General features: G+C 45.9%; 1 protein-coding gene across 1 annotated transcript in view; it reads left to right on the forward strand.

Moving 5' to 3' along the window:
• The window catches only part of SGPP2 (sphingosine-1-phosphate phosphatase 2), a 35,133-nt gene that overhangs the window by 7,173 nt on the left and 6,831 nt on the right, over window positions 1-21,129 (forward strand). The window contains exons 2-4 of the mRNA XM_036389248.2: window positions 6,859-7,017; window positions 16,715-16,894; window positions 19,041-19,130. Of these exons, the coding sequence (XP_036245141.1) occupies window positions 6,859-7,017; window positions 16,715-16,894; window positions 19,041-19,130 (429 nt within the window). The remainder of the gene's footprint in view (window positions 1-6,858; window positions 7,018-16,714; window positions 16,895-19,040; window positions 19,131-21,129) is intronic.

Genomic DNA, 21,129 nt, shown 5'->3' on the forward strand with positions numbered 1-21,129 from the left:
GTGCAGCCCTATTTGTGCTGCTGTTGTGCAGCTTTCTTGGCAGAAAAGTGCTGCAGGCACACATCAGTGATTTGTAACAAAAGTGTCAGAGCTGGGCTCCTGGGAAGTTACTCCAGCAACTGGAATGACCACGAGAGGAGCAGCTTTCCATAAAGAGTGGGCAAGGAAATAAATGCAGAGCTGTTACCCTCCATGCTGGAAAGGTGCCTTCAGGTGTGTGCTCAAAAGTCTGAAGATTATGGTGGAAGGCAGACCTATTGGAAATCCTCAAAATTATACTGCAAGAAAAGTGGTGAAACATAATTCTGATGCCAGGACACCACTGTGTGGAGGGAGGTCAGACAGCCTTGCTTTTTCAATAGCAACAAGCAAAAACTCCCAAGTATATGAGCTGCTAGGTTTGAGGTTTGGCTAGATGATCTTTAAAGGTCCCCTTCCAACCCAAACTATGATTCTCTGATTCATGGATGTCAGCTCTCCAGGCCTCTGCTAAGAAAGGACATAAGAAGTTAAATGGCCTGTGAGTTGGAATGTCACAATGGACACCTTTTGGTGGAAAGTGATGAGAGTCTCTTCAGAACAGGTTTCAGAGCCATGTGGAAACCACCAGATGGAAATGTGGCTGTGAGAGGCATGATGCCTGTGAGGTGAACTTAGAAGAAGGTGCAGATAGGCTGGAGGATGAGAACAGAAGTCAAATAGTCTTGTCAAGCTGAAGGTATGGTTGAAAATTGACTTCTATTCAACAGGTGCAGATACTTATTGAAGAAGCAGATGTAGACTCAGCTGTAGACTAGAACAATAGATGTGGTAGACATTTCATGGAGGAAGAAAAGTTGTTTGAAATCACAGGTTTGACATGGTTCAATGGTGATAAACCTCTGAAAATGGTGACTGCCTGCAAAATGAATGACGTTGTGCAGGACTGTTCCTTCAGCATTGCTGAAGTGTCACATCTGATCTTTGGGCTCTGTAATTCAAGACAGGCATGGTAGGTGCTGTGTCTGCAAAATGCTCAGTACCCCCTGTAAGAATTGCCAGGTGTTTAGGGAGTGAAGGAATTATGTCATTTTTGAATGCTTGTAACAATCTTCTCCTGTGCCAGCCTTCACAGGAAGGAAGCAATTTGTTCCTTGTCTGCAGTAGATAAGAAAATAGCCATAGGTTTCAATTTCAGCAAGAGTTTCAGGCTAGATGGCAGGAGAGCAAAGCCCTTGGACATGGCCTGGAGCAAGCAGTGGAGTTTCCAGCTCTGGTTCAGTAAGGACAGGTTAGACAAACTTCCACCAGAGTGGTGGGAGTGTAAGCCATCCATCCTTGGTGGACAAGCTGGACCAGCCTTGGTTTAGGCTGTCTGTCAGGAAATGTGAGGCTGTCCTTCCCAGTGACTGCAGGTATGGTCCTCCACAGGCAATCTCAGCCTCCTGAGCAGCCACTCCCCTTTCTATCTGAAAGAGACTTTGGTTTCTTTAGGACAGCTTTCTTTAAGGAAGACAACATAATCAATTTCTCTTCTTTGATCCTTCCTATTAATTGCCTGAACAAATGCTCTGTCAACACTAGTCTTATGTTATTCTACTTTATATTTAAATGACTTGGCAGGTTCTGTTACTTCTACATGTGTTCCCAAGGAAGGAGGCTAATCATGTTACTTCTAGAGCAAGATACAAAAATAAAACCTGTAATTCACTCATCTCCCAACTACTAATCAGAGTGGAAGGAAAACAATATGAAGATTAAAAAATTAAATCTTCACACATAAACTGAAGTGTTTTAACTGTGTTCTGGACCCATTCCAGCTTCAGTGTGCTGCTTGATGTGCAGATGTGTGCATCTGTCTCAGCTGGCCATCCTTTACAGGCTGAAGGGAGACTTTGGATGAACACACTGATGTGTGGTGACGGGATGGGCATTGTGCCCAGGGGGGCAGTGTTGGTGAGAGACTTTCATGTACCTTTCCCAGTGACTGTTTGGGTGGTCCCAGCCTTTGGTCTGGCAAACCACAGCCCCTTTCAGCCTGACTGCTTCCAGCCCTCCCTGGTGCTGCTGGCTGTGCAGCACTGCTCTGCTATTGTACCTTGCTGAGGATTTTATCTAATGCCTTTTGGAATGAGTTAAGAAATTGCCGAAATGCTCCCAGCATTCTGCCTGATTTTTAGGCTGCCCACTGGTTCTTTACCTGAGACCACTGAAAGTGCTGTGACTCTCTGGCTTGAAGGTTGAGCATTATGTCTCATGCAATGGTTGTCTTGCTTCTGCATCAGCTGATGGTTGCAGGCCACATCCCTGCTCATTAGGCCAGGAGTGCCTGCTGCTGCCTTTGCTTGCACAACAGCTGGGAGCTGGATGTGTCCTCTGTGTGCTGCTCAACAAGGACCTGCTGCAACAGCAGAGCTGGACAAGATTTTATGACATTTAAGGAGGATTTTCTTGTGATTTCTGTTTGTCTTCATCCCCACATTTCTGAGGTTTTGGTTGGCTCTAGGTGTCCCTCCAACAACAACACCCTGTAAACCCGGACAGCTCTTGAAAACTGGCTGCTTCATGACTAAAAAATTAATTCCTTGTTTTAAAGCATTTAAACAGAGTGGGAAGCTGCACATATGTATGAGTTTGGTTAGGTGTATTTTTGATGCCTTGGGGCTCCTTGTGTGTCCTTTGTGGGCTCTGTGTGCTGTTGTCCTGCCCCTGGTGTCTCCTGACATCCCTGCAGTTCCTCCCATGACTCTGCTGCTCCTTTGCTGGCTCCCTCACCCTACCAGGGGTGCTGTGCACCCAGCCAGGGGCTCATGGCCACACCAGGATCTCCACTGGGGCACAGCCCCTGTCCCTGGACACCCCTTCCTTCCTCCTGGAGCAATGGGTTGCAGGGTTGGTGCTGCCTCTAGCTGCTTGTTGGATCTTCAGAAAACTCAATGTGTTTGACTGCAGCTGTGCTGTTGGATGGAAGAGCTGAAGCTTTTGATAATCATGGGGTTTGCTTTTTCTTATTTTCCAAAATCTAATTGCCACTATCTAATTTTTTGTTGTTGTTGTGACTTGATAGGTTACTTTTTTAACTTGCACAGTTAATAAACATAAAGTGATGTAAAACTGTCTGCTTATGCAGAATATTCCAGTACAGAAGGCTTTTCCCACTGGTTTTACTCTAAACAGTACAGCCCTGTGGAGCTGATTTGTCTGATTTACATTGTCTTTGTGTACAGCAGCATCTAGACTGGAATTTTTGGGGTTTTTTTTCTTTTGTGCTTGAATTTTGGTGGCTTCTCTAAATTTAGAACCCTTTTTCTTAGTGCATTAAAAAACCTTAAAGTGAAAAGTATGTAATGTGTTAATTAGGGACTTTGGGAGGGAAACTCCTAATCTTTTGCAAGGCAATTCTTGGAAGGGGAGTAAGGGACTTCAAGAACTTCAATTAAACATGTACATCTTCTGAAAGATCCACAGTAATTGAGAGCTGAGAACAGAGTGTTGGTTAATGGGATCTCTGGGTCACACTCTGAGCCTTAGAAGTCTGATACTGCACAGCTTGTCTCTAGAGACAGGGCAGGAAAAGCTGGGGCCTGTTTTGCTCTCTGACAAGAAATCTCCCAGAGGAATTGCAAGGAATACTATCTTTGCACAGTTACTTTTTTTTTCCCAAAAAATACATTTTTGGGAATGTACAAAAATATATTTTTACATTTATTATGTTAGTGGCTCAGCTGCTGTTCCTTTGCTTCAGCTTTGAAGGCTAAACACTACATCTATACATGATTTCTAAAAGGATGGATTCCTCCTATGCTGTGTCATTGTGTGCTACTGTATCCTCAGAGCCACCAGGGTGTTGGTTTGCCCTGCTCTGCTGGCCCTGGGGGAATGTTTGGGGATGCTCCCCTGCTCCAGGGTGCTGTGGCAGCTCCTGCTGTGGGTGACCCACCCCTGTGCTGAGACTGCAAATGTGGGATGACCTGCAAGAGCCATTTCTGTGCCAATAGCTGGGTAGTTTATTTATGAGACTCATACATCCATGAGAGTTTCTTGTAGCCTGAGCACTTGAGGTTTTCCAAAACAGACATTCTACAGTTGGTGAGAAGGGTCATTTTTGTGAAATTACCTGTTTCTGTGGCTGTGAATGTTGAGGCTTATTACATCTTGCTTTAGAAATGCTCTAAAAATTCTGACTTTATCTACAGATTTAATTGCTGCCCATTAAGACCTCTCTGATCCAGACTGAGTAGCAATGGAGATGGATGGAAGAATGATATGCTGAAAGGGCTTCAGGCACTGTGGAAGGCATCAGGTCACTGCAGTACATTACGAAAAACCAAGTCTAAAGATAGGAGTTACTTAAAATTAGAGATTGAATGAATTTCTGGGAATGTTAGGAGATGTTAACACAAATAATGGATTTTTCTGCACTGGGAAGGCACTCCACAAAGCACTGCACTCTGCTTTCTGCAGAAACAGTGTGTGTAGATGGTAAATGTGAGCTAACTGCAGTCTGAAGGTGCATGGAGGAGGCTCGCTGTACCTACAGTGCTTTGGGATCACAACAAATGCAAGCATCACTTTATTACCATGCACTGCCAAGCACCAAGTGGAGCAATTCTGTGGCACTCTGAGTGCCTGACATGTGGCTGTGGCAGGCTCTGTTTGTCCCCTGCCACACATTGGCTGTCACAAGCGCTGGTGTGGAGTTAAAAAAAAAAAGGTGCTAAAAATCCAACCAAATGTGTGTGTGATTTCTAATAGAAAAGGAATGGAAGGAAAAGAAAAGAAAGGTTTTAAGAATTGGAATGGAATCATGTGGAATGACTTGGACCTGGAAATATTTTTTTAGCTCCACATTTCTTTTAGAACCTGATAAATATACTTTCCCCCACAAAACAGTTACTGGCATTAGAAGGCTTTATCCTTCATCCCATGAGGTTGCAAGTATAAAAGCATTACCTTAGGGATGTGTCTGATCCTCTCTGAGCTAAAGCACACATAATTCCCAATACCTTGGAGATTAATGCTTAAGTGAGGAGTTAGTGGTGCCAGCAGAGGGCTTTCTGTGGGGCCAGGTTAAGTGTCACCAAATTCAGTTCCAGGATCTCAGACAGAAGCATTAGAGCTGCTGATTGCACTGGGGGTGTTTTCTAAGTGGCAGATGAGACTTGAGACACTTAGACTGATTGCTCTGTCACACAGCCAGACACAGCATAGGGCTGTTACCCTGAAGTGATGCCAGTAACTCATCTGTGGCCTCTGTGACTGAGAGATGGGGGAACACTCCTCTGATCCTGGCACTTCCAAAAATGTTGACTCATCTTTTCTGTTCATTGGTGCAAAAATCAATTTAAGTTGTGGGGTTTTTATGGTACTTGAATGGATGCAAGTTCTTTCCATCTTGCTTTTGTCATCTCCGTGCAGTTTGCCTCATCTCTGCATTAAAAGCAGATGAAGAGACTGGAGCTTCTAATGGCTTTTGCAGTGAGTCACAAGTGCATGTCCAGACTCCTTAGACAATTTTTATGTTTTCTCGCTTGCATATAGGGTGAGAGTTTCTCTTTAGTAAACTAGTTACACAGCCAGCTCCAAGCATAAGTTTTCCTATTTGGTGAGTCAAAGCTCTCTTAACTTAGTGTGTCTGTGCTGAGACCTTCATGGTGCCTTCTCAGTTCCCATCTTTAGGAAGTTCTTTTGTCTTGTATTTACACAGCCAACGTGCATATTTTTAATTTTTTGGGGAGGATGGAGTGAGACTAGATTGGCTCCTTAGCTCCTCTCCTGAATCAAAAACTCCTATTTGTCTATCTGTCTATCTCCTTATTTCCTGAAGTGACAGGTGTACCTACAAAATGTGATTCACTTGCCTGTTGCTCCTGCTAAGAGTGTGAGGCTTCTTTGTGGTGTCCTAGTCCCAAATGGCAGCAGCAGCAAACCTTTTCTAGACACATTCAACGAGTGGCCAAAGTCATGGCCTAAGCAATGTATGCTGTTGTGTGGCTTCCCAGCTCTGGAGGGCTGGGTGTCAACTTTTGGAAGAGAGAAACATGTTAGGTGGGGTACATCTAATGAAATAATCTAGCTACCAAATCCAGACACCAAATGAAATTTCATGCAGAGTAAAGTGAATAAATGAAGCGCTAAAGTGTTGCTGTTTGCAATGTATCTACTGGTAATGCTGAAAAAGACAACCTTGTGGTTGTTACTTAAAATGTTGGAGTGAAAATCTGCTGGTGACAGGTGCAGCTCTTCTCTCTGCCCACTCAGAGCCGTTTGTTGCCCTGGCCCTGCTCTGCAGCTGTGCTTGCTGAGCCCAGTCCCAGGCAGGAGCTGAATCTTCCAGCTGTGGCACCTCAGTGTGGGGTGATCCTGTGAGATCCTGCACAGGGCTGGAGGCACCTGGGAAAAATCAGTGTTGAGGGCTGTTGTCAGCAGCACCTGGCAGCAAATTTCAGGGACTATAATGAGGCAATTTTTAAATGAAGTAGTTCGGTAATTGCATTTTAAGTTTTTCACCTCAAAATGCATTTCCAGTGAAAGCAGCAGGTGACTTTGTCTACTGATGTAGAAATTTCAAACTTACATGTCAGTACCTTTTATGAAACACACCTGATTACCCTGGAGGAAAGGCTGATCCCTTCTCTTGAAAGTCTTTGTCCACGTGACTGCTGCCTTAGTTAGTCTGAATGGATTTCTGCTCTGCAGGAAATGTAGCTGCACTATCTCTCCAGTCTTCATTCTAGTACAAAAGCTGAACTTCATTTCTTGACACTTCTTATAACAAACTGTTTGGTTTAAGGACTGGAAACTGTAGCAGTTATAATATTTCAAATGCTTGTTATATTTTTCTACTTCACTAAAACAATAACATTCTCTCATTTCCAGGGTTGCACACAGAAGTATATTGTGAAGAACTACTTCTACTACTACTTATTCAAGTTTTCAGCTGCTTTGGGTGAAGAGATTTTTTATATCACTTTCCTTCCATTTACCTACTGGAATATAGATCACTCTGTGTCTAGAAGAATGATAATTGTTTGGTCTGTAAGTATTTCTATGATTAATTTCAACTTTAATTCTGTATCCATAGCAATTTAATATTTAAGAACAAGAACAGCCCTTCAAATGAACGAAATCCCTTCAAACCAAAGAAGCACCAACACTATTCATGTGCAGCTCATGTTTAGGAGGAAAAACCATTGCAATACTGAGAGAGGAGGCGAGAGGCATCATCTGACTCAGGGTTTCTTCATCTCTGCCACATCTTGGGCTGACTTTTTTTTCAGCACAATCACTGACTGAGCTGCTTTTGATATAGGTTGCACAGAATAGTTGGGAAAACACTTCCCAGTGCATCATAGTATTTCAAGGATTGCTTTTCATCACTTTAGGAAATCTTTCTCTTATTCTCATTTTTTCTGTGTAATTTCATATATTTCTGACTTGGTTGAAGTTACTATAAACCTGATAGTAAAGAGATGTGCAGGCTGCAGTGGAATAAGCAGGGTGTTTCTGCAGTCACTTGAGGGGGGAAAGATCAGATGGTCTGTTGAAGGCTAAGACTTGAAAGCATTGATTTTTATTAATAGAGAGCATTCACAATTTAACTGACTTCAGCATTGCTTCAGCATGGGTTTGAGGTATCCAGAATAATGCATTTCCATTGTAGCACTGAAAAAACAGGAGATAACCAGGCACTTCAGGCCAGGACTAGCTGTTTTGTCACTGCCATTGCTCATCTAGGTATTGATCAGACATTGCTGCCCAAATAAAACCATTTTAGAACAGAGAAAGGAGGTAGGGAGCACCTCTGCTAGGTGCCAGAGCCTGGAGGTTTTACTATCAATCTACACTGATTTAAGAAACTGAATCTTGGTAAAAACTTAAATATGATATCCAAGTTTATCTATTTACAGTAAAGCTTCTCCGTGATCCAGTCAATTCTGGTTAATAATATTTTGTCTTTTGACCAAATAATATGATAAGAAATAATAAAAAGAACTTGAATTGAGTCATACACTTCAAATACACCTGGTCTTGGACAGAATACATCAGTTGCTTTGTGCCAATAACTTTAGTCAGTACATTTTATAAAGAGAACATGAAAAATATCTTGCAGATGAAATTTAGAAGTAGGTGGACACAGTATAACTAGAGCTGGGTTTTAGCCAGGAGTACACCTACAGCTTCTGGAAACATGCCACAGAAGATGAAAATTGGTATTCACTGCCTTCTGGATTTGCATATTGCTCAAAAAAATGAGCCTTTGGAGCTCTTTACATGCATTTCTGTAGATTTGCTTTGTCTTTTCCTTGCAAGGAGTTCATCTGAGTATTAGCCAGACCTAGTCTGACTTAATTAGAATATTCAAGCATCTGATATTATGATAATTATTATTATTTTTCACTTACTGAGTTGTGGAGCTGCACTTTATACTGAAAAGGGGAAACTGTTTTAAATGCATGGGCTTGCAACAATCTGTATTTTTAAAACATGAATTGTATGTAACTGTGAAATGGCTAAAAATGTCCTTGCAGGCCATGTGTTAATGCTGTGGCATGTTCAGCTGGGAGGGTCTCTGCAGGTGAGCAGGGAGTGGCACTCACAGTGCTGCTGCTGCTGGTCTAACAGTCATAAAATCATACAATGGCTTGGCTTGGAAGGCACCTTAAAAATCACCTGTTTCCATCCCTCCTGCTGTGGGCAGGGGCACCTTCACCAGACCAGGCTGCTCCAAGCCCTGTCCAGCCTGGCCTCAGATGCCTTGGTCATGGATGTGACGTTTGTCTCAGCTGCAAGGGAAACACCAAGGTGTCAGTGGCACAGAGCTGTGCTTTTAACTGAATTGGAGGTTTTTGGTGATGGACTTTTGAAGAAATGCTTCTGAATGCATGATGATGATGTGTGGCTAAGAACTGTGTTAGATGACGGTAAAAATCCAGGCAGCCTGATAGTGTCAGACAACAGCTGTGAGTGGAGGGCTGGGAGGAGCATGAAGGGATAATTGCAGGACCCAGGCATGTCCTGCAGAAGGCTCTTATCCATCTGGGGAAAGGGGCTGGTATCAAAGGAGAGCCCCAAGGGAAAGGCAGGAGTAGTTCCCCTTTAAAGGGGTGCTCAGGATGAGGAGAGGTTGTTAGCGAAGCTCTCAGGGAGAGAGAGTGGACCAGCAATGACTTTTTCAAGAACCTGGGACAAAGCACATGGATATGCTGGGAACATGCTTGGCAGGGATGATGGTGACATGGAGGGTGACACCACTGGCCAGGAGAAGTGGCTCTGGAGAATGAGGGTGCTGAGGGTGGTACTTTTTGGGCTGTTTCCCACTTAAACCTGTTAAGTTTCTGCTGCAAGTGGGAAATGACAATGTTGGTCAGGATGAATCATGGGAGTTTCTTCCCTTAAAAATTAAAGCAGCATTAATGGTGTTTACGAAGAGTTCCTGCCATCTTATCTGTAATAGTTTATGCAGAGCCAGTCACCCCCTTTTGAGAAAGATAATTTCAAATTGGAGCAGGGCCAGGGATGATTAAAGAACACACTATTTTCTGAGCAGAGACTGAAAGCTTAGATAAATCCCTAGCAAAATGAAGTTGGAGAGAGAATGGGGCTGGCTGCAAAAACCATGGGAAGGAAGGAGCTTCTTAAAATAAAACTACAGTCACAAGAAGAAACATGCATAAGGCAGTCATGAATAATTTCAGTTGAAGCCAAAGGTTGTGAAATAGCTCTAGAAGGGTGAAGGGCAGAAAGAAAAATTATAAAGTTTATTTCAGCAGCAGCAGAGGAGTGGACTTGGAACCCTGGAATGTCTTCTCCAGCCCTGGGTCCCCAGAGCCAGCTGCTTGTGCTTTCCTGTTCAGGTGGATGGCTGTGGGAAATGCTGACTGGTTTTGCATCCAGATGCTTTGGCAGCCTAAAGCAGCATGTTGTGCTTCCATGGGGCCTTGCCTCTGAGGATTCAGGGTATATATGCAGGCTTTAGCTTTACCTTTGTGAACAGATGGAGGAAATAACTGCATGAAACCTCTGAGAAAGGTGCTGAGTCAGTAATGAAGGTCCCCTGGTGTCTTCGCTTCTCTTCTCCAGCAATTTGAAGTAAACACTCTTGAAACTGCACAGGCAAGGCTTTCATGCCTGTGACTCTTGCAATTTCAGCCAGGAAGTGCAGAGATGAGAAACAGCTTCACACAGTCCCCAAATGTACTTTAAATTTACTGCACATCTCAGCTCAAGAGGTGAAAGCTCACTTTATTTCTGTTTGTTTGTTTTTTACTTTTTGTACTGCTTCAAGTTTGAAATCTTTATTTTGGTGTGGAATTTCAAGGGCAGAGACCTGGAAAAAATACTTACTGTTTCAGTTTGCTATTCAGCATGCCTGGAAATCTCCTTTTCTGTGTTTTTTCCTCAGGCCACACCTCTTCATAGCCTATAAAACTTTAATTTATGCAATGTAAATATGAGCTGGCCAGCAAGGACTTTGTTGGGGCAGGTGTGGGAGCCTTTGGCATGTGACAGTGATAAGTGCTGACTCAGGGGTAGGTGGCACCTCTGAAGGGAGGCAGAGTTTGGGTGTCTGGTGATGCCAGGCTGTGTGTGCCCCTTGGGGCTCCCTGAGCAGCACTGGGTGGGGACATCTGCAGCAATCTGAGAAGGCCCTGGACCTGAGTCCATAGGAGTTTAGCTTTCCATCTTGCTTTTCAGAGGAACAGTTTTCTAAAGCTGAAAGTGTCAGCATTTAGTTACTCAGCAATGATCAGCCCCGAACTCCCTCTCAGGGTAAGCAGGAGTTTCCTAACCAGCAGGAGCTCACCTGCAATTGTGATGCCACTGATATTTCTGTGCAGTGATTGAAAACACCCTTGGAAGCAAACTTTGTGTTTAACAATTCTTATGTTTGTTAGTTTTAGTGCCTTTGCAACACTTGACTGAAACAAGCCTGGAGCTGCTGACAAACACAGTCACTTGAAAGCCAAGCTCCAAATATTGCACTGCACAAGAACATGTAAAATTGTATTCAGGCACATGAGTAACTACATGTCAGCATACAAAAATAAATGGTGTGTGCAAGTTGATAAAGTGTTGATTGAAAGGGAATTTTGCAAGAGCTGGCAGCTGTACTCCACCCTTGAAGAAAAAGTGCCAATAAGGCTTTCATAACTGAGACAAGCTCTGAATCATTTAAGGTGAAGTTTCAACTGGAAACCTTTTGTATTTCAATAGAACTTCTAGGTGTAACAATTTACAGTTTTAGATGTTAGATGACAAACCAGATCAATGTGACAGTACTTTTCCCTGCTGCCAGCCTTCTCTAAGCCCATTATGAGATAGTCAACTACCTTATAGATTTTGTCTAAAGGTTTCTTTTAAAGACAGAGTGAATATGTTAAGTGTTGGCTGGTTGTGCTTCTGGAGGCTTGAGGTTCTACTGATCTGGTTCTGGTTTTGTGTTTCTGAAGCCTGAATTGAGACAAAGTCCTCTTTCCTTTTATATATATAGATATATACAACTTTTTTGGAAGCTGCCCATGCTGTGTCTTCCCTGTCCCCCTGCCTCCTGCTGCCCTGTGCTGTGAATGCTGTGCTCCTTGGGGGGCTGGAGACCTGCCTGTTGGATTTGCTATTCCCATGGTGGCTGGGACAGCCCAAGGGTTTGAGCATCCCACCAGCTGAATGTGACCTTGAGTGTCCCATGGACCCTGGCCAAACCCTTGGAAACGTGCAAAGCTCCTGTGCAAGGTTGATGTATTTTCTGGGAAGCAATACCCACACTGGAAATGGCAGGTGCTGGAGCTCTAGGAGAGCCAGCTGCCCTCTCCCAAGGTGTGTGGGGCTCTAGGACAGCCAGCTGCCCTCTCCCAAGGTGTGTGGGGCTCTAGGAGAGCCAGCTGCCCTCTCCCAAGGTGTGTGGGGCTCTAGGAGAGCCAGCTGCCCTCTCCCAAGGTGTGTGGGGCTCTAGGAGAGCCAGCTGCCCTCTCCCAAGGTGTGTGGGGCTCTAGGAGGGTCCCAGCCCTGCTGCTGGGGTTGGCCCATGGGGAGCAGCCAAGGAGGGGCTGGGGAGCAGGACACAATCTGAGGGGGGCTTAGGGCCCCAGGCTGGTGCTGTCTGGGGCTCCTCTGCCCTGCAGGGTTTCTTGCACCTGGGCTGCTGCCAGGGCAAGGGGCCAGCAGTGCTGCTCAGTGACTTCCATGGTGTGCTTTCCTGGGGCCAAGCCTTAGCTCTTGGCATTGACTGGGGTAGGAGGAGTACCTCCACAAGGACAAGCTTTTCCTTGCCCTGCTCCTCTTCCTCTCTGAACCAAGTGATGCTTGAGGGACACAGTCACAGCTAGAATCTGCTACAGTGTTTATCTGGTCATGGGACAGTGCAGGCTGGGTGCTTGGCTTAATTTCTGTATGAGAAATCAAAGTCACGCCTGCCTCAGCAACCACATACAGTCTTTACTGCTGCTTGACTAATCTGCAAATGTTTATTAATAGTGCATCCTTCTTTTCTTTCTTCAATATGCTTGGTCACTCCTATCAGTGCACAGTGCTTGTGAAAGAACCCCAAAGTAACATCATTTTCAAGCTGTAAATTTCCTTTCTGGGAAGATGACATATACCACTGCAGATCAGGGTTTCTAGAGCCAGGTTATAGAGTTTCTATTTTGGAGCTAAACCAGCAGATTCAAAGTCAGGCTGCCATACTGTGAGTCTCAGAAACTGCCAATGCTATTTGACCATGTGTCTTCTCTAGAATTTTGTCTTGTCCTTTTAACAGATCAATAATGAAGATAAGGACAGCTGCAAAATCAGAAGCTGAAAACAAATATTATCTGCTTCCCTCTGTTTAGCTTAAATATTACAGAATTTAAAAAAGAATTGCTCCTCCTGACCTTCATATGCCAGTGGGAGGCTCAGGTGTGTCCATCCTGTGCAGGGATTGTAGCAGGGCAGGGATGAAGGAGGATGTCACACACAGCCCACCTGCAGCACTGAGCATGTTTCCTCAATCCTGCCAGGCTCAGGGTCTGGGCAGCTGCCATAGGAACTTTCCAGAGGGGAAATTGCACTCTGTGGCACTGCTGCCACACCTCTGCACAGGGCTTAGTTGTGTCTGTCTGCACTGTGGTGTAAATCTGCTTCCAGAGCTCTTGCTTCCTGTCATGGGAGTGATGCATGTGAGGAGTGAGGGGAAACCATTGCAAATGCCAGACAACACCTGCAGGTGAGAAAAAACCTCCTCTTAGATGGTTGACTTACACACCAGAGGCATGGGAATGTCAGGGAAACAGGTCATTTGATGGCACTCAGATGCTCAGAAGGAGGGGAGCAGCCCCTCATCCCAGAGGGATCTCCTGCAGATGTTGGAACAAATGAATACCTGTTCACACCTGTGTGGATGCTAATGCCTCGAATTTGGTTTTGTAGCCGTTCACTAAAGCAAAATCTGTTAAAATACAAAGAGAGGTTTGTCTTGTTTATCCTGATGCAAAGGCTCAGGTGAAGAAGTATTTTTGGAGATAGACCATATATATGACTCAGAGCAAATTAAGAGGAAGCTCTCAGAAAAAACTACAGAGGCTGTCTTGCTGCTATAGCAACTGCCAATTGCCTTTGTGTAGTAAAATGTAATGCTGTTCACCCAAAGTGGCAATAAAGCCTTGCCTTTCCTTCACCTGGCTTACTGTAAAGGACTGCTATTGCCCTTAGCACAGGCCAGCCCATCTGTAGTGGTAGGCAGCAGAGTTTGAGCAAGGTCTTGGGTTTAAGTTGCTTACAGTTTTGGGATTTTTTTTTTTTTTGTTGTTTGCTTGTTTTTATTGCTGCTTAAATTTGTTGATTGTTGCAAGGATTTAACCCGGTAGAGTTCAGAGTCATTTTCACTGCATTTGGAAAACATGGATGTGCATGAGAGAAGGGCAGGGGTGGGCACTGCCCACTGGGTGCCACTCCTGCATGGGGCTGTCCCCAGGGAGGGCACCCACTGCTCGGGGCAGGCAGCTCTGCCAGGAGCTCTGTTTGCTTTGCTGTGCTGTGAGCAAAGAGCCTGGGCAGAGCTGTGCTCCCCCAGCCCCTGCAGCCTGGGCAGGGCCTGGGCAGAGCTGTGCTCCCCCAGCCCCTGCAGCCTGGGCAGAGCTGTGCTCCCCCAGCCCCTGCAGCCTGGGCAGAGCTGTGCTCCCCCAGCCCCTGCAGCCTGGGCAGAGCTGTGCTCCCCCAGCCCCTGCAGCCTGGGCAGAGCTGTGCTCCCCCAGCCCCTGCAGCCTGGGCAGAGCTGTGCTCCCCCAGCCCCTGCAGCCTGGGCAGTGCTGTGCTCCCCCAGCCCCTGCAGCCTGGGCAGAGCTGTGCTCCCCCAGCCCCTGCAGCCTGGGCAGAGCTGTGCTCCCCCAGCCCCTGCAGCCTGGGCAGAGCTGTGCTCCCCCAGCCCCTGCAGCCTGGGCAGAGCCTGGGCAGAGCTGTGCTCCCCCAGCCCCTGCAGCCTGGGCAGCTGGCAGTGCTGTGCTCCCCCAGCCCCTGCAGCTGTGGGGTGCAGGTGACACAGCCCCACCTGTGCAGGGTGGCCTTAAGCAATGTGCACCTGTTGTTCACTCTCTTGGGCAGCCTGCCAGTTCAGCTGCTGGGGGGTGTTTTATCCCACCTACAAGTGCCATAATTCACATTAATGTGTGTAAAGTCACGTGCACAGTACCCAAATAAGCTAAAGGCAAAGGTCTGGTGCTTCAGAGATCAGTGCTTAGTCTGGGCATATTCTGGAGTCCCCTGCATGTTTTATGAAAGTTGTCTCACCTCTCCTTACCGCCTGTACAATTTGTTTCTAAAAAGTAGAAGGGTCAGAATTTAATCTGGGATGCCAGGAAGGGGAGGGTGTTGTGAGGATGCCTGGTATTTTCACTTACCCATCCCACCTCCAGCATTCAGTCTGTTTTTCACCATCACAGGAGTCCTAGCATAGCCTTCATTTTTGAGATGACTCATTTCCTTTTCTGCAATGCTCTTATGTTCTAGTGCTAATAATACTTCCACAAGTGGAAGTCATTATTATAGAGGACTGCTGATAAACTGGCTCATCCTACCTTGCCTCTCAGATGGTATCACAAATGGCAGCCTCAATGTTTTATGTTCTGCCCGAGAGAGCAATTTTTCTTTCAACCTTGGAATTTAATTAACTTCCAAACATGTGCCTGCATCCATTTGGAAACTGAAGGCATTAACTAAATAAACCCACACAGAAGGTTTTTAAAAGATGTTTGTTCCTTGAGTCTTTGTTTACTGTGGACAGTGTGGGGCAGGGTATTCACTGCCTTCTCTGAGCTGTGTGTGCCCATAGGAGCAGCCAGGTGTGTCCACCTGCTGCTGATAATGAGGCAGTAATGTGATTCACACGATGAGGGATAAAGGATGCAAAGGCACCAGCAGTCACTTTTCCAGGCCCTGGTGCTGGCTCTAAGTCTAGCACTCTCTGGCATGTGCTGTGCTGTAGAGAGAAGGATGAAGGCATGACTGGCTTTTTCCTGGTTCTGACTTGTGAATCCCGAATCCTGCCATCTTTCTTTTCATGTGAAACCATTTTTTAAATGGCTGATTGGGAGAGAGAGGGATGCAGTGTGCCTGGTGACAAATGTGGCAGTGGGTGATTGTGTTGCTGTTCCAGCATATGGCCAACACCAGTAGCAAGGGAAGGATGTTATTTTAAGCCCCCTCCTTTGCTGGTGGAAGCATGAGAAGCAGAAGAGTGAGCTGTCTCACACAGCAACTGAGCTTTCATGGCAGACATCAGTTAGCCTGATTTTTGTACTAAGAAAAAAAAAAAAAAAAAAAGGTTTGCTTGGCTTTGTTTTAAAAAGCCTCCTCTGCCTATGTGTGGCTACATTTTGTAAAGGGAGGAGGGCTACAACAGAAAGCAAATACATCCTACAGGGACAGCCTGGTTAACTTTTCTCAGATGTCCTCACTGTGGATGCTGAGAGCCTACTGCCTTTGGGAAGAGGGTGCTAAGGAGCCAGGATGCCCATGGCTGGATGGGCAGCAGCTCTCAGGGATACTGGACAGCACTGCCCCTTACCTCTGCTTTCCTTGTTGATGTGAGAATGTGACATTTCCTCTAAAAGTACTGTGTTGCTGTGCTCCAGAGTGAATTAATGCAGCCCTTGCTTAAACCTCTGGTGTCCCAAGCAGGGAATAGAAGCCTTTTACTGGGGAGATAGGCAGGAGAACTGGTAGCTCATGTTGCCTGTCCAGTTTTCCCTCTGCTGCCTCTGCGAGGATGCTGAGGCTGTCATTTAATAACCACAGGGGTGCTGTGTCCAGCAGGCTCCTGCAGCTCTGGGTGAGTGGGAGCTGCAGGGAATGGGGGAGCTGCTGCTGGACACAGCTGTGATTTGAAGATGAGGTGGAAAAATTTCTCTTGTGGCTGCTTTCTTTGCAGGAGAGGGGTTGTAAGGGATAGGGAGGAAACATAAACTTCTCTGGCATGGGGTGGGAGCCAGCTGTCTGTCTCACACTGTCCTGTACTGCTGAATCTCATCAGCCAACCCTCCTTCTGGTCCCACTTCTGCTCAGGTTACCACAGAGTGCAGCAAAACCACCACTTCCTTCGCTGGCTGAGCTAATGGAAACCCCTTTAATAATTCAGGGGATAAATTCTCCGCTTGGAGGGCTGGATTCTGCAGAAAAAGCGCAGAAATACAGGTGGTTCTTGGGTGGGCTGCATGGGGATTGCCTGTGCTGACTGACAGCCTGTGGCCTTTCCTGTCCCCAGATAGTGATGTACATAGGCCAGGTCTCCAAGGACATCCTGAAGTGGCCTCGGCCCCTGTCACCACCTGTTGTGAAGCTGGAGATGAGGACGAATGCAGAGTATGGGATGCCATCCACCCACGCCATGGCAGCTACAGCCATCTCCTTCTCCTTTTTCATTGCAACCATGAACCAGTACAAGGTAGGGGTACAAAAAGAAAACAGAAGGAGAAAAAGAAAATACATTAAAAAAAGACAAGTCTGTGTCTGCTTCCAGCAAGCCATATAAAGCCTGCAAATCCAAAGATGTTGCTACTTCCAGAGGAGTTCTTTATTTATTTTTACACGTGTGTATTCTTCCCTGTGCTTACCTGTAGCTGGTTAATAATAGACACAAAAAGAAATTTAGTGGAAATGTCCGTTTTTTATGCATGGATTCCTCTCAGAGCTGCTGGCAGGCTGCACTGCCCTGCTGTAGTTTGTTGGGGTCACTGTGTTTTTGCATGTGGGGTGACCATGCAGGGAAGGTGCTGGGAGCCAGCACTTTGTGCTCACCCCATGCCCACCAAGTCAGTGCTGCACACTGGGACATGCTGGCTCCCAGGGAAACCAAAGGAGCTCTGTGTCACATGGTTTCTGTATGAAAGGAAAAGCATTCCTGGAAATCCCCTGGCTCCAGCCTGTGTTAGACTAACAGCGCACAACATGATTGGGAAGCCTGCTTGTCAGAGGAGTAACAGCAACTTCACGGCACTGTAGGAGCTGCAGACTGCTTCGGGAAGTCTCATCATTTTTCCTCATCATCTTCCTAAAATGTTTATTTCCTGGAAACTCATTTCTCCATGCTAATTATTTTCATTCCATTTAATGAATCCAAGCCTGTGTTTCCTGTACTATAGCAATAATAACTTCCTGGTTGCATTGTATTTAAGAATGTTTCTCAGCCTTCTCAAGGGATAAACCCATGTGTGGTAACTGGTCAGGGCAGCTTGACAGTGACATGGGGACAAGGAGCCATAAGAGGGAATATTTGTCATATAATAATACTGTCATATATTTGGAAGCCAGCTCCATCCCATGTGTCAGGGCTGCCAAGATGACCTGGTCAGCATCACCTTCTCCTCAATCCACAAGTGACCAGAGGGACATGCAGCTCTTCACAGGCTGTCTTGTGCTTCTTGGAAACTGCCATAAAACTATAAAGCTGCTGTCAAATAATTAAATGGTTTAATTGCCTCTATTAAGATGGAAAAATCTCCCAGTACATTATGCTGCTATCTTCTCAAGATGCCCTAATCATCAATTACTGATCTGGACTAGCTCGAAGGCTGCCTGCTGAGGGAGGAGTCAAGTGGGTGCAAATGTTCCAAAGGCTTAGAGAAATGAGGAAAGTTTGTGTTTTATGAACTGGGAGTGACATCTTCAGCTGGGTCTGAGCTCTTTATTCAGCAGGCTGGAATATGCCAGGGGAAAGGGTCAGAAGAGAGCTGTTATGCTTAGAATTTCCACAGAGGCATTTTTGTGCTGACCTGTGGCCACCCTGGTCAGTCATGAGCCTCAGGCAGAAGATAGAGACCTTGTGTCAAAATCGATGAATTAATTGCCTTAATTTATATTTTGAGTTGATTTACTCTTTACAGAAAAATCTCCCTTATGGACTGAAAGGAGCCAGCAGCCCACTCAGTTTCATGGTTTGAATGATTGGATTAAGGGCTAATATGTTAAGCTTATTCTTTACCAAATGTGACTTTTAAAAATTTTTAATGTTGATTTATTTAAATGGTTCTTTCTATGTTTTTAGACTACTCAGAGAGGGTATTAGGCAAAACCAGCTTCATAAGAAGATGATTAAACCTTTAAGTGTCACGGGGAAGAGTGGTCCTGACTGCTTTAATAGCTGGATTGTGGTTTCAGCCCAGACATTGATTCTCCCCACTCAGCCCACTGCTCGAGGACTATTGATCACACTTCTGGTCACACTCTGCAGCTGTCACAGTCCCCTTGGCTGGGCTCAGACTGCAGTGCTACCTCAGCCATGCCTTGTACAACATGCCTTTTTCCTTAAGCTCTTCAACACTAACATGGGTTTTGCAGATAGATATTGTAGAGAACAATTCTGCAAATACCATTTATTACCCAGATGTCTCCACAGAGAGAGACCAGACCTTGCAGAGGATGAAATGACCTTCCAGCAGGGTTGAGTGTTGGTTGAGGGGACCTTGTCTCAGGTCACATTCATCTCCTGGGGAAAGCACAGCTCAGGAGCCCCTTCCCAGAACAAGATGCTTGTGTCAGCCCAGCTGCTTGGTTTAATGATGTACTTAATTATTTTTGTCCCCTTTTCACAGTATCCATTCGAGCTCGGCCTCGCAGCAGCGTTCGTGTTCTCGACGTTGGTGTGCCTGAGCAGGCTCTACACAGGGATGCACACAGTCCTGGTAAGGATGTGCCTCCAGCTCTGCTCCCCTGCAGCTCCCCAGGCTGGTGGCCATGCCAGCACAGGGACAGACGAGTTGTGCCGCTGGGTTTGGGGCTGTGCACTGAGGGGAGCTGCGGGGAATCCCTCGGGCTATCGCAATTGGAGTCCTCACGGGGTGATTACAGCGCGCAGAGGCCGCAGCGCCCGGGCCTGGGCCGAGCCGGGTGAGCCCAGCCCGGCACCTCAATGGAGCTCTCCATTTCTAAAGTTTAATTGCGAGGAATGCGCTTGGGCAACCGAGCTGCTCCTTAGCAAAGGCCTTTGTGCAATAGTATCGCTGTTTTCAGCGAGCAGTGGCCGGGGCTGGCTCAGCCTGGGAGTGCCGCAGGGATTGCAGCCCGGTGAGTCACGAAGCGTGGCCAGCGACCTGCCCTGAGGGCCGGCCCGCAGCAGGGCTCCTCCTCAAAAATGACAGGTTTCTTCTTTTCAGCTGGAAGGAAATGCTTCCCAAGGGATTGAGATGCACAAATAGTTTGGCTGAAAATAATTATAAAATAGCTGTGATTTTCTATGACAGACTTGCTGGGCATAGTTGCTTAGAGACATCAGTGCTGCTTTAGGAGGAGCTGATTTCAGTGTGCCTGTGATAGCTGGTTCATTCCTGACAAGATGAAACTTTATTGATCTGTTCTATACAGTGGACAGAGGGGCAGTCCAGCTTCCCAAATATGGATAAAAACTTCGGACTATTTCGTCACAGGAGTTTGATATGTTGTGGGTTGCATATGCATAAATAATTGAATCTTTTTTACTAAGTAATAATTACGTGTTTGTAATGCGACTCGATGGCTGTAAGAAAGGGAGCCCTCATGAGATTAAGGTTAGCTATAAAATATAGCTTGACCTTCCCTTTCAGGCCCAGTGGATCAAAACAATATCTTACATGGAGGCTGCAGACACCCTTTCTGGGCTACTGACCTTAAGTCAATCAGTAAAAATTCTTTGCATACTTCTCTTGCTGGCCCATCATAATGAAAGACCCCTCTAAATTTAGATGGATTTTAGGGTAAAGAAGAAAAAGTCCTTTGTGTTTTTGACATGATGGAAAAGGGCTGTAAAATAAAATTTAAAAAAAAGCTTCTTAGCTGAAGTCTGAGCAATGCTGCCTTCCAAAAGGGCAAATGTCCTTGGCTGGGGTCTTCATCCTGTGTGTGCCATGGTGGGGATGGAGGTGGGAAAGGCCCAGTGATCACATACAGCCCCTCTCTGCAGCAGCTTGTCACCACAGGGACTGGCTCTGCTGTGCCACCTGCAGTGATGGCTCTTTGGGGAAAAAATGTAGTTCAGAGCTGTTTGTGTCCCTTGGTGGACAGCTCCTGCCCACCAAGAGGCTGAGGCACAGCAGTGCCAAGACATCAGCTGAAAGAGCCTCTGGGTTTTTAACTGAGGCCTTAACAGAAAGGATGGAATAATGTATTAAGTGGCCATAGCATTTTAGTAAAGCAAGAATGGTAACAAATATCCATGGACTTGGTGTAACTGAATTTTTCTTGTTGGAGGAACCAGAGGAGGAGTGACAAGGGCAGTTGCATTGTTTTTCTCCAGTGCATAATCTCATCTTCTGTAGTCTCAGCTCAACAAATCTGTTTGTATTCTAGCACTGCTGGCCTTACTTTTGAATGAGGAGTGTATCAGAAAGCACAGTGATGTCATTAGAAGAGATATTACCATTAAAGACCTCCTGTAGAGGCAGTCAGCTGGTATGGGAGCTATCTGCATCCTTCCAGCTGTGCCAGAATGAATACTATGCCCAGGGAAAAGGGAACAAACACCATGGCCTGGGCTGTTACCAGGACAGCATCACCCAGCCAGAGAATGGGGTGGCAGCAATACACTCATACTGCTGACAAGCAATTTAGTTACAACCATCCACGTCCACCACCTCAACATCAGAGTGTCCATGTGTGTGAAAAGCAGGGGAAATGCAGGGTTCTTTTTTTGTAGGTTTCAAATGATGG

Source organism: Molothrus ater, chromosome 10 (genome assembly GCF_012460135.2).
Source record: "Molothrus ater isolate BHLD 08-10-18 breed brown headed cowbird chromosome 10, BPBGC_Mater_1.1, whole genome shotgun sequence".
Classification (NCBI taxonomy): Eukaryota; Metazoa; Chordata; class Aves; order Passeriformes; family Icteridae; genus Molothrus; species Molothrus ater.